At 48.0% G+C, this 13,034-nt stretch overlaps 1 protein-coding gene across 2 annotated transcripts in view; it reads left to right on the top strand.

Moving 5' to 3' along the window:
- The window catches only part of Qsox1 (quiescin sulfhydryl oxidase 1), a 39,347-nt gene extending 35,938 nt beyond the window's left edge, over window positions 1-3,409 (top strand). The window contains exons 12-13 of one of the 2 annotated variants that reach the window (XM_031385408.1): window positions 346-566; window positions 1,458-2,125. In XM_031385408.1, coding sequence (XP_031241268.1) covers window positions 346-566; window positions 1,458-1,466 — 230 coding nt within the window. In that variant the 3' untranslated portion in view covers window positions 1,467-2,125. Of the gene's footprint in view, window positions 1-345 lie in introns of both variants that reach the window. The other variant, XM_031385399.1, reaches the window with a different exon arrangement.
- The last annotated feature ends 9,625 nt before the right edge of the window (window positions 3,410-13,034 follow it).

Below are 13,034 nucleotides of genomic sequence, written 5' to 3'. Positions count from 1 at the left end.
GGAATTGAACCTTGGGCCTAGCTCAAGCAAGGCAGACACTCTACTACTGAGCTATCTCCCCAAATTTTCCTCTGCCTTCCGGTGTCCAGACTGTCCCTAAACATGCACTCCTACTGCATCCTACAGACCTGTACCACCCAGCCTGGCTACATGCTTCTTTTGTTTTGTTTTTGTTTTTGTTTTTGCTTTTGTCTTCATTCTCTGTATCTCTCTGTACCTCCCATCCTTTTAAAGGCTTGCTGAGCCTTTTTCGTGGATGAAAAAGCTGGTGTTGTGAACAAAAGAAACTGGAGCTCCAGGCAGACTGGATGTTACAGCTAACTGTGTACCTCCCTCCCTCCCCAGGTGCTCTGAGTGAAGACCCCCACTTCCCCAAGGTGCAGTGGCCACCCCGTGAACTATGTTCTGCCTGCCATAATGAACTCAACGGACAGGTGCCTTTGTGGGACCTCGGTGCCACCCTCAACTTTCTCAAGGCTCACTTCTCCCCAGCAAACATCGTCATAGACTCTCCTGCACCTGGACCAGCAGCCCGGAGTGGGAGTCCAGAGGCTACCCCCAAGCTGGTAATGGACACATTAAAGCTGGAGAGCAGAAATCCAGTGCTGGGCCCTGAGCAGGCTGCTTCTGCAGAGTCCCCTGGAGCCACTGCCCTAGATGTCCCAGCTGAGAAGCCTGAAGCAAGTGGTCCCCAGAAACTATACACAGGCCTCAGAGTGGGTAGAGCTTCACCAGGGCAGGGCCCTCCACAACAAGTGGAAGAGCTTCAGAGGGACGTGCAGGAGAGTGCCCAGGGGCAGCAACACTTGAGCAAGAGAGACACTGAAGCCTTATTGCTGCCTGAGGTGAACCACTTCCAAGGTCCTTTAGAGCTCTGGCGAGGGGGCAGGAGCCCCAAGCAGCTAGCAGGCGTACTTGAAAGGGAGCCAGAGGCCCTAGCTATTCAGGGACAAGGCCAGTGGCTGCAGGTTGTAGGAGGGGGGATTTCCCACCTGGACATTAGCCTCTGTGTGGGGCTCTACTCTGTGTCCTTCATGGTCTTACTGGCCATATACACCTACTTCCGGGCCAGGATGAGAACCCTGAAGGGCCATGCTAATTACCCCACAGCCTGAACTGCCCCAGAGAGGACAGAGAAGGGAGCCGCTGTCAGGGGGCTTTTGGGTTGGGTTTTTTTTTTTTCCTTTTTTTTTTTTTTTTTTTTTTGGCTTCCTGGACCCTTGCTTCCTTCCTTCCTCCCCCTTGTTCCATTGTCTAGCTTAGGAGAGTGGGAAATCCAAGCAAGTGAGTTGTTGCAGTGAACCCTGGAGTCTACTGTGAGAGGATTCCATAGACAAAACAGAAACAGGGTGCCAGTCGCTCCTGACCAGCATGGGGTAGGAGCAGCCTGAGGCAGGGGCTCTGGGGCCTTCTAGGAGGCTCAGGCCCTGGCTTCAGCACCAAATTCTGTTTTTCAGCTCTTATGAAGTCCTGCCCTATTCCTGCTGAAGTCTCAAATGTTTCCTGCTTGATCTTGGCCTTAAATTGAGGCAAACAAATCCAGAGTTTCCAAGGTTTCTCATCCAGAGGAGAGTATCCGGGCCAGGGTGGGCTGGAGTGGCCCTCCTCACTGCGCTCTGAGGCTGTCCACTTCCCTCCCTCTCAACATGAAGAAAAGCATCCCTCTGGCCTTCTCTGGCCTGCCCAGTGTCAGCACCTCAGGTGTGGGTGGGGTTTAGCTACAAGAATGGGTCTGGGAGCCTCAGGAAATGATTCTGGTCACCCAGGTTCAAACTGGGTTTTCTGCTACATGTGTGGTTTGGCAGGCTGGAAGGGTAACAGACAGTTGCTGGACTGTGGGGTGTAGTGCTTGCTTGGTGGTGGGGCAAGGGGGTGTGTGATGCTGGGGTCTGTAGTGCCTTAGTCCTGGGCAGACTCGTCTCAGGGGTCGCTTGTCTCTTACTTTGGTCTCTAAAATCAATGCTAACTGTGGGGTGTGGAAGTGCTGGGTAGAGAGCAATGAGCAGAGAGTCCTCTCTCTCCTGTGAGCAGTAGGGGGTGGGGGAGACCGGCTCACGGGCTTCACTCCCATGCTCCTACTGCTTGGGAGGGATGTGGAATAAAATTATTTTTGTTAAGTCATGCAGAATGTGTCTGACTTGATCCTTGGAGAGGTCTTGTCTGTGTGTACAAATTTGTAGCACCCAGCCTCACCTGAGCTCCAGCAGCTAGAGCACTCCTGGGTACGGGAGCAGGCACTCACCTCACTGCCCCAGCCCATGTGTCTCCATGCATACTGGGGACAAGCCTTGGTGATGGCCCTGCCACCTCCTGCTCTCCACCCTCCCTGAGACCCACCCCGGTGTCAGAGGGACCTGTCTGCAGCTGCCACCTTCAGCTCTTCCTCCAAGGCTGACAGGCTTGTTTGTCCAGCCAGCCTGGGTTGGCTGCTCAGCCAGGAGTCAGCCTGGATTAGACTTCGCCCCTAATCCAGCCTGCTGGGTTTTACAGGGATCAGAGCAGCTGATAATGAACCTCATTAGGGGGGAGCAGAAGCCTCGATCCGATTTGGGCTTTTCTCTGACATCTTCACTCTGCTCAGGCGGCCTCAGCACTGGGTGCAGCAGGTGGAACACCAGGGACACCCCCTGCGCTGCGGCAGCTGGCAGGGCATTTGACCTCTTTAGCAGCCTGGCTCCTGGAGTGTCTGAGCCCTACTCTATGTCCTCCGAGACCTACCCTGCTAGACCCTGCTTGAGGGTCCAAGAGGCTGACAGGCCAGCACACAGTCAAACAGGGTTTCTGAAAAGGATCCCAAGGGCCTTTGTTCAAAAAAGTGCCCTACCAGTCCAGGACCACAGAGAGTCCTTACCAAATGAGCCCCACGGCCTGACTGCTCATAAAAGGTTAAGTAGAGATTCCTGTCAGCCAATTCTATAGTACTAAGTAACCATACTTGCACAAATCAAAACTGGGTGTCTAAGACTAGGGCTCTCCTGGAAATGCCATCGCAGGCTTGCTCCATGATGAGTTAACAGGACTGAGCGTGGAGGTGGGCCCTACTTGAGACCTGTGGTATGAGTTCTCTTCTTCACAGTGAGCCCCTTGGCCCTGTGTCAGACCTTCTGATTGATAAGCAGGGTGGGCTCCTGACCACCGCCTCCCAGGGCTCATGTCCATGGCTTGGATAAGCCAGCCTGCCCACCAACTGGCCCCTGTCATGCTCACGCAGACATCCTGGGACTGGGGCTTCCTGTGTCTTCTAGGCCTTTCTAGCTGTTTCTCTGGCAGAAGAGGGTTCTAAGGGGAGACCTGCAAAGCAAAGAGTCCTTTTGCTAGGTTGGACAGAGAAACCCACATGTCTAGTGAGTCGTGTTCTAGGGATTAAGGGTCTCCTTAAAATGACAGTCCAATAAAGAAAAAAATGTTACTACAAAACAGAGCAAAAGCCTTATTATCACCACCATTATGTCAGAATTTCCTGTGCTGGGTTAGACTAGAATCAGGGTACAAGAATTGACAGATGTGGTCCTTGATGTTAGCTTACAGGTGACTCCACTAGGCTCCTCCTAGGGACCTAGCAATGGCTTACATCATCACCTGCTTCTGCCACCCTAGCAGCTCATGTGTGTTGTGTGTGTGTGTGTGTGTATGTGTGTGCGTGTGTGCACTCATATACATACACACACTCTTTCCTTCCCTCCCCCTCTCCTTCCCTCCCACTCTCCCTCTCTTTCTGTCCTTCCCTGCCCTCATGGTTTAGTTTCTGTCTGTTTGCCTGTCTAAATGTCCACTCACCTGCCTCTACCCTCACTCCCCTCCCTGCCCCCAATAAGCCCCCTTTATACCAGATCTGTTGCACAGTGTAATTACTCAGGGGCGCACCCTGGCATAGGCCCGCCAGATACCCCCTTACGCCAATTATATTTCATTACACCTGATGTTACTGGGGATCTAGTGATCAGCGTATTCTGAAGAAGAGACCCCAGCAGAAGGTCTCTTCCATGCCCCGCTAGAAGACCATATGTGAGCTGAGGTATATGTCTTGATGAAGGCACGGTGTGGGGATGCCCTCCAGGAGAAAGCTCTTTTCTAGCGTTCTTGCTCTCCTTCACATACTCGCCACAGCACCCTCCTGAGGGATGCCCTCGCTGAAGGAAGCCACAGTCCAGTTGTATCCTGATGGACCCTCTCTTCTAGGGAAAGGGGAGCTCCCATAGCAACAGCAGGCAGGATCTCCACGGCTCTGCCACAATAGTCCTTAAGCTACCTGCCTGAGCCTCCTTGGGTGTGGCTCCCACCCCCCCACACCCCCCTCCCGCATTCTGACCCTGGTTCATACCTCACACAGCCAAATGCCTGTGATGGAAGGCTGGAGCAGAAGCAACAGCGAGGATTTCCACTTGGCTTGAGGAATGAGTTCAATTCGAAGAAGAATAGTCAAATCCACGTGCTCCTCCACACGCCCCCTTAGGCTTGTTTTTGTGCCCCCATGTCAAGGCAGGGTCCAGCAAACCTGGCCTAACCTCCTCAGATGTCCTGAGGGGCAGTTATACCGAAGATGAGGAACACTGTCCTTATCCCTCCCAGTCTGTCTTCTGTCTGGCCCTAGCCATGTGGTCTCCGTAACAGAGAGGCCAAGCCCTTGGGCTCCCAGCCCTTGCCGAAGTCTTCTGTCAGAACTTTGGCCTCTCTTGGGAAGAACGCACTTTGGAAAGCCGGCCAGCTGATAACTTCAGGGAGAGTAACAGGGAACTGCAGGTGGCTGAGAGCCCAGTCTTTGGTCACGTTCCCTGGCCCCATCCAGGTTTCATTGCCTTCTAGGCCACGAGGTGCATCACAGACAGAGTTTGGAAACCACAAGGCACACGCAGCTTAGGAGGGAGCTGAGGGAGACTCAAACATCTATGAAGCTTATAGATATAGAAGCTCCCCTGCCAGGGGTAGTGGTATCCAGGCACTTTGCTGCCTGTCTCTGCCGAGAGCAATGGACTTTTTTCCCTAGGCCTGCCAGGCATTGGACTGGTTGGAAAGACACTGGACAACAGCTAAGCTAGTTCATCTAGAAGGCCAGCCACCTCTCCCATCTCTTTCTAGAAACTGCATCCCCTCTTGCATTGCTTTACCACTAACTGCCTCCTTGCTCGTTGTGGGGCTGGCAAGGGTCATAAAGGGGCAGTTGTTTAAAGCAGTGTGACACTACTTGGCTGTATGTAAACATCAGGTTTCTTAAAGCTTCATTCACTAGAGCAACTGTACTTTAAATGCCCCCAGCAGACGTGCAAGTCTGTAGCCCTGGGATTCAGAAGGCAGTTCTTCAGGGTAACTGCAGGATAGCTCACCTGAGAATCAGAGGGGAGTAGTGTATCAAGTCTTGGGAGTATTGTACATTCAGTTACCAGAGCATCAAGAGGAGCCGGGGGGTGTGAGAACCAAGGAGAGCTGAGATCAGAATTCATCCTGGAGCCTTCTTCACACTGGTGTCCTAGAGCCCAAAGCATGAGATCCTCTTTCAACTAAAGTCTAAGATCTGGAAATGACTCCAGGGAATGAAATCCTCCAAGTCTCTCCTTTCTGTCTTTCAAAATCTTTTTTTACTTTTTTTTTTTTCATTTTTTTGGTTTGGTTTGTTGAGACTCTGTGTAGCAATGACTATCCTGGGATTCACTCAAGACCAGGCTGACCTGGAACTCAGAGATCCACTTAGCTCTGTCTCCCAAGTGCTGGGACTAAAGGCGTATGCACAATTACTGCTTGGATCCAAAAGCTTTTTTTTTTTTTTAAATTTTATTTTTTAACTTTTATTTGATTATGATAAGAAAAGTTACATGATTTCAATTTATCTGAATCTGTTAACATTTAAAAACATTTTAAGTAAATGGAATTGCATCATATTCTTGTTTCCCTTTTGTAGCCCAACTCCTCCCACAAACCCCCCTTCAATACCTACAATACCTTTTTTGTCATATTCTTTAAAATTTATAAAATATTATAACAATAAAAATGAGTATTATAAAAGTTTTTTGATATAAAACAACAATCAATTTAACAGTCTTATGTAGATGCTCGTCTACAGCAATACTGAAATTACATATGAGAGAGAGAGAGAGAAAGCACTATTGTGATGGCTCAAATTATTACCCAAACTACTACTGCCTCAAACTACTGAGACCTAGAATTGCTAACATCTGCCACACACCTGGAGTAAAGAATTTTTAGTGGACCAAGAACGTGACCTGGGCTGAGGATGTGTATAGTCAATCAACAGAATGCTTGCTGACTGTGTGTGAAGCTTTATGTAAATTGCACAGTGACACAATTCTAGCACTCAGGAGGTAGAGGCAGGGGGGTCAGAAGTTCAAAGTCAATACATGTTCTAGGCCAACCTGGGATGCATGAGATCTTGCTTTAAAAAAATAAAGTAGAATGTGTGAACGGGCTATTGGGAAATTCACTAAACACCATCAATCGTCCTCTAACACCCAAGTGGCCATCTTGGATCCAGTTAAGCCCCTGCCTCTGCTGTGCCTCTCAGGGCCTGAGCACCACCAGCAATCTCCTGAAAGGTGAATTGGTTAGCCAATGCCTTGCCCCTTGGTTCCTTTCCCAAGTACCAGGAGTCACAGTGAGGTAGATACTCGCAGGCTGACCACTCAGGACTTTTGTCTTAGCTTATATGGGATTTTTTTTTTTTTTTTTTTATGTTCCAAAGATTTTTTTTTCCCAAGCCAGGTGTTGTAGCATAAAATTGTAACCTCAGCTTCTGGGATTGGGAATTGGGGGCTGAGGCAGGAAGATGGAGAATGTGGGAGATGTCTAGGCAACATAGTGTATTCAAGCATAGTCTGATATACATATGACTCTGTCAGAAGATGAAAAAGAATAAGAAGAGGAGAGGAGGGACTGCATGAGCAGCCTACTTTAATAATCAAAGACGTGAGCTAAGGATGGTGGGACATTGCTATAATCCGAACACTTGAGAGGTAGAAGCAGGAGAATGTGCGGCTCATTCTCAGCTATGCAGCCAGTTTGAGGACAGCCTGAGCTATATCAGTCCCTATCTTAAAATAAAACAATCAAAGGAGCAAAAAACTCATTGTGACATCATCTTTATACATCTGGTGACAAGGCAACTTGATGCTGAGAAGCAGCAATGTGAGCTATACGGTACTTCTGAAAAATAAGATGCCAATATGATCAGCCTTCAAAACGCTTATTTCTTTTGGTCCAGTAATACTAAAAGTACATGCTAAGGAAAGAATCAGAAGTTTTGACTAAAACCTATTGTTTGATCCCAAGACCAGTGCGGGTGGAAAGTGGGACCTGACTAGCACGTTGTCACTTACCTTCCACGTATGTCCTGACAAGGAAAAGGGAACTTTCCCCATCACTACAGAGCCACTCTTCGGAAAGGATTGAAGGTAGGCTTCTCTGTGGAAGTGTACTTTGGAGAGAGCCCTTTTACATCTAACATGACACATACCTGGGCTTTCTTGCCCCACAGGCATTTATTTCCTTTGTGATCCTGTGTCAAGTTCAGCTGACACATCACTCCCTTGGGGAAGCCTTTCTAGCCTCCCAAGCCTAAACCAATGAATGTTCTTCCCTAAGTTTCCAGAGCCCCCAGCACTGCCAACAAGGGCACCTATCCCACTGTAGGAAGGGCATCTGACTACTGTCTCTCCACCTGCCTTAGCCTTCACACAGAAAGGATGGACACCTTCTCCCACTGCAGTCTGTGGCTTACCACGGGGCCTCTGCATATCAGACATTCCAATACCATCTCTTGAGTGCACAGGGGCACAATGCAGGATGCACACCTCCCAAAACATAGTGTTTATTTGTATAGCCCTCTGGGACTGTACACAGTGCTTAAAATAATGATAAGAGCCAAGCTGCCAGACAGGCTGCTAAGAGCAGTGTGAGTCCCCCGAAGGAGGCACAAAGCATCCGAAAAGACTCAGGGTCCTGGAGCTTCTGTTAGGGCGAGGAACACCAGCAATGAGGAGCTACTATTTGGGGAATTTCATAGAGGGCCTTTCTTAGAAAACAAACAACAACAAAAACAACAACAAGAACAAAAACAAACAAACAAACAAACAAACACCCAGCAGTGCTGCTCCTCAGGAGGGAAGTCCTTGGGAGTTAAGGCTCTGTGTCCAGCAGTGCTGCTCCTCAGGAGGGAAGCCCTTGGTAGTTAGGGCTCTGTGTCCTTAGTCTTAAAAGGCGTAAAGCCACAGGCTGTTTTCAACAGGTAGTGCATAGTTAGAACCCTCCAGAGGACATCTGCCGAAATATCTTCCTCCCAGACAGCAGTTTTCTAGCCCCAGAGCAGACAGCACCACTGAGGGCTCCATTGTACTTTTTTTTTTTTTTTAAAGATTTATTTTATTTATGTGAGTACAGTGAGTGTAGCTGTCTTCAGACACACCAGAAGAGGGCATCGGATCTCATGACAGATGGCTGTGAGCCACCATGTGGTTGCTGGGAATTGAACTCAGGACCTTTGGAAGAGCAGTCAGTGCTCTTAACCGCTGAGGCATCTCTCCAGCCCTCCATTGTACTTTTTACAAACATGAAAGCTGTTCCTAAAAGCTAACTACAAGAGAACATGGAGAAGACCACGGCATAGGGTGGCAGGGAAGCATGTCTTTCGTGGGTGCTTTTGGGGGCAGGGTCTTACATAGCCCAGGCTAACCTTGGGTTTGCTTATGTAGCAGAGGATGACTTTGAACTCCTGATTGATCATGGACTGTTTTGTCTTCACTTCTCCTGGGCTGGAGTTGCAGGTCTCAGAACCACACCTAGCTCTTGGGAAGAGGGGGCTGGGGGTAGGATCAGGGGGCCAGCACGGAAGCATTTCTAAAATAGATGCACAAGGAAGCACATGCCTGACACTGCAAACGCAACCAAGAACCCTGGTTGGGGATTCACAGGCCCTGGGAGGGAACCTATTACTGTAATTTTGCTAAATGGGCATAGTATCAAAGTGCCCAATAAATTTGTATCTCTCTTTACCCATAGTTCTTAGTACAGTTCTTAGACCTCAGAGAACTTTCTTTGAGCAGCGAATGGTGAATCTCACAATGGGTCAAGTTGCAGAGAATAAGTGCCTGGGATGCCCTCAGCCCCAGATGGCACACCTGAACCACACCCCTTCCCACAAGACCCAGGGATCATAAAGGCCGAAGGTGGAGGAGAGCTAAAACAGTGGTCCTCTGGACATGACACGACATGAACTCCTAGCAGCCAGGGTTGTCTGCACATGACCAATACAAGATCAAGGGGTCATTTTAGCATGGAGTAGGAAGGGGCTCATGAGCCTCACCCCTAACTGAGGAATAGTTGGGTAGTTGATGGCTTCTGGGGGAAGGAGAGTCAATATTCTCTAAGAGTGTTTTATTTTCCTAAAAATATGATGGGGTGGAGGAGGGAATGAATATGATCAAAATTCATCATATGAAATTCTCAAAAAATTAATAAAAATACTTTTTAAAACCAACAGGATGCACAGGTCCTAAGGCCAGGTTCATAGGTTCTTAGTTCTTTTTTCTTTCAAGAATTATTTACTTATTTTATGTATATGAGTACATTGTCGCTGTCTTCACACACACCAGAAGAGGGCATCAGATCCCGCTACAAATGGTTGTGAGCCAACATGTAGTTGCTGGGATTTGAACTCAGGACCTCTGGAAGAGCAGCCAATCATAATCGCTAAACCATCTTTCCAGCCCCCTACTTCTTGGCTCTTAATGAAGAATTTCTGTCTATATGAAAGTGATGGGAAAACACAATCTGAGAGAAAACACTTGCGATGTTTAACCCTACTGCTACAAACCCCAGGCTCGTGGGTAGGCCTGGCTGGAGGTTGTCCCCTCTGGGAGGGACAAGAGCTGGAAGGACACCACAGGGAAATTACACACTGGGACCAGCAGCCAGTCAGCCAAGCCCCGCCCCCAAACAGGCACACACTCTTAAAACCAGTTTCAATCTGGGTTGGGAGCTGCCCAGAAAGGCATGTGGTAAAACGGACAAATTGCCTTGGCGAATTCTAATTCTCAACCCTGGGGAGAAATTCCCGAGGGTCTGTTCCAGAGCTGAAGTGTGAAACTGACCTTCATGGTGGATTATGGGCCTGAAGGGAGCTGTCAGCGTCCAAGTGGGAGGGGGATTCGGTGTGGCTAATTCTGTTTCTCTCTGGAAGAATTCCTTTTCTTGTCCTGCTTGTTGCCCAAGCAACATTTTTTTGTCTCCACAGTCCCTGGGGGTTTGGGGGTGGAATCAATATTAATGTTCTGGGTGTGATAGGGTTTGGAGGGGGCCGCAATTTCAAAGAATTTGTGGATGTATTTTGAAAATTACTAAAGGAGGCAACAATCACAGATGCTCAGGGGCGAACTATGGTATGCTACTCCTGAGGGAGATAGGGTAGAACAGTAACACCCATAGCTAATATTTATGGGTGCTCTGTTCTGAAGGAGGCTATCTTGTAGGGTCCCACAAAACTCACCTGGGAGGTGGGCAGTCACCTCCTCCCCATGATGGGTGAGGGTTGGTGGGATGTGGCGTGTGGTGTGACCTTATAGGAAAATCAGAGAGTTTATCAATAAACTAATGTGACTGGCCAATTAAAGTGAGGAAGCAAAGAGTAAATGGACCTGAATGGACCTGAAAAATAGCCCAGAAGTGTGTGCTGGATCCTGGAGAAATGGCTGCTAGAGAGTTTCAGAACAGTCTCTGACCTTCCCTAGGAAGACATCCTGCATCCATCCTCAGGATTGTGCCTGAGGTCCAAGTTCTCCTTGGACTGTACCTACCAAGCGACCTTGGTGTGGTTGCCCATGGTGGCTCTGATGCTTGCCTGTTTCTTCATCTGCCCCCTTGGCCATCTCCACAAGCCAATCTGGTCTCAGTGGTATTGGTAGATCTTGTGAGTCCATCTCAGACTCCATAGCTCCCTCACCACTCCCCCACTCCATCTCACCCTGGGATCAAATGTCATCACTTATTGTCATAATATCCTTCTGATTGAATTATTTGCAAAGTGTCTTCCATCACAAAATAAAATGGGGACAATTTATATTTCCATCAAGTGACTAATTATTACTTCCTAAGAACTGGAAGGCATTCAACTGGTATTGAGAATTCGAACATTAAGTCCAAGAACGCTGCCAGAGGCGGCGGAGTCCATTCATTCCCCTGACCCAGCCCCTTGCAGGGAGATGCAGTCATGTAGGTCCCCTCTGCAATAAAGAGCCCAAGGCTGCCACTGCGGAGGGGGGTTCTCTTCCTCTGGCCTAGGTACCAATGTGATCAAGGAAACCACATGTTCTAGAAGACATTTGAAAACAGTGTTAGTTCCTCCTGCCAATTACTTACTGCCTGTTCTGTCACCAGGGTTCCTTCTAAGCCAGTGCTGTTGTGGCCTATTTTAGCTACCAACTGCTTGCCAACAAACCACTGCCAGTGCAATGGCTTCAAACTGTGCTTATTTTCTTTGCATGTGATTCTGCAGTCCAGGCTGGCTTCCATTGGACAGCAATTCCACTGCTCTTGCCAGGATTATTAATGTGGCTGTGTTCAGCTCGCGGGCCGCTCAAAGACTAGACTTAGTTGAAATAGTTGAAATAGTGTTCTCTCTCTTCCTCTCTCTCTCTCCATGTATATATGTATATGTGTTATATATATGCATACACACATATATACACTATATACATGGTGTTGTGTATGTTGTGTCTCTTTTTAAAAACACTTGATATTTGCATTCACTTATTGTATACATGCATGCATATAACTTGGAGAAGTCAACTCTTTCCTTCCACCTTGTATTCCAGAAATCATACGTGGGTCATCAGCCTTGAAGAAAAGCACCTTTACCCACTGAGCCATCTCACTGGTCCATATGTGTCTTGATGAATTAAGTTGGAGGAAGGAAGGAAGGAAGGAAGGAAGGAAGGAAGGAAGGAAGGAAGGAAGGAAGGGGAAAGGAAGGGGAAGGGAAGGGAAGGAGAAGAAAGGGAAGGGAAGGGAGGGCAGGAAGGAAGACAGGAAGGCAGGCAGGAAGCCCAAATTGAGAAGAAGGGTCTGTATAAGGGTATAGATATTGGAGACCCAGGTGACCGGCTTTACCTGTGTAACATTGCTGTGTGTTCTCTTCTAAGCAGTACAAACCTCCAGGGGCTCCTCCACGTAGAGAAAAATATCACAAGGTATTGAATGCGCAACCCATAATCTTCAGGATGTGGTCATGTCAATGGCAATCAAATGTCATATTTGTCCCTTAAGAAAATAGTTAAAATTACAAATTCCATCAAAAATCAGCTACCTGCTCTGGAAAGGGAAAGAGTTAACAGTGACTTTTAAAGATGGCACAGAGGTTAAGAACATTGCCTTCTTTTCCAGAGGTCCTGAGTTCAATTCTCAACAACCCCATGGTGACTCACAACCATCTATAATGAGATCTGATGCCCTCTTCTGGCATGCAAATGTAGATGAAGATAGAGCACTCATATATAAAATAAATACATAAATCTTAAAAAAAACTTAGAGTTAAAGACCAAGTAATCTCAGACACTAATGTCATTGTGAAAGCATTTTCTGTAGGTGAATATATATAGCACATAACCAGACGGAAATCAAACTTCTGAGTGATTCTTTTCAAAGAAAACCTTTGTGGGGAGCAGTGTTCTGGGCCAGAAGAGCCCACCAATGATCCTGATAGCATCTGAAAACAGAGAAGGTCTAACACCCTAGGTGTCAGTGCTTAGGCCAAGGGACCATGCTGCAGAGAGAAGTCTGCAGAGGCTGGATGTGTGAACACGAAGACTAAGACACTTTCTAATAGACAGAATCCTGGAAGAAGAACAGATCCATGAGACGTAATTCCTGAGTCTGGCTTCAGGAAACGGCTGGGAGTTTGAAGGCAGAAAAACAAGAAGGAAGGAAGGAAAGAGGGAAAGAAGGGAGGGAGGGAGGGAGGAAGGAAGGAAAGGCAGGAAAGAAGGAAGGAAGAAATGAAGGAAGGGTAGGAAGGAAGGAGGCAGGGAGGAAGGAAG

Source organism: Mastomys coucha, unplaced genomic scaffold (assembly GCF_008632895.1).
Source record: "Mastomys coucha isolate ucsf_1 unplaced genomic scaffold, UCSF_Mcou_1 pScaffold1, whole genome shotgun sequence".
Taxonomy (NCBI): domain Eukaryota; kingdom Metazoa; phylum Chordata; class Mammalia; order Rodentia; family Muridae; genus Mastomys; species Mastomys coucha.
Note: the sequence above shows the minus strand (reverse complement) of the source record. Positions and strands in the feature narration are given on the sequence as shown.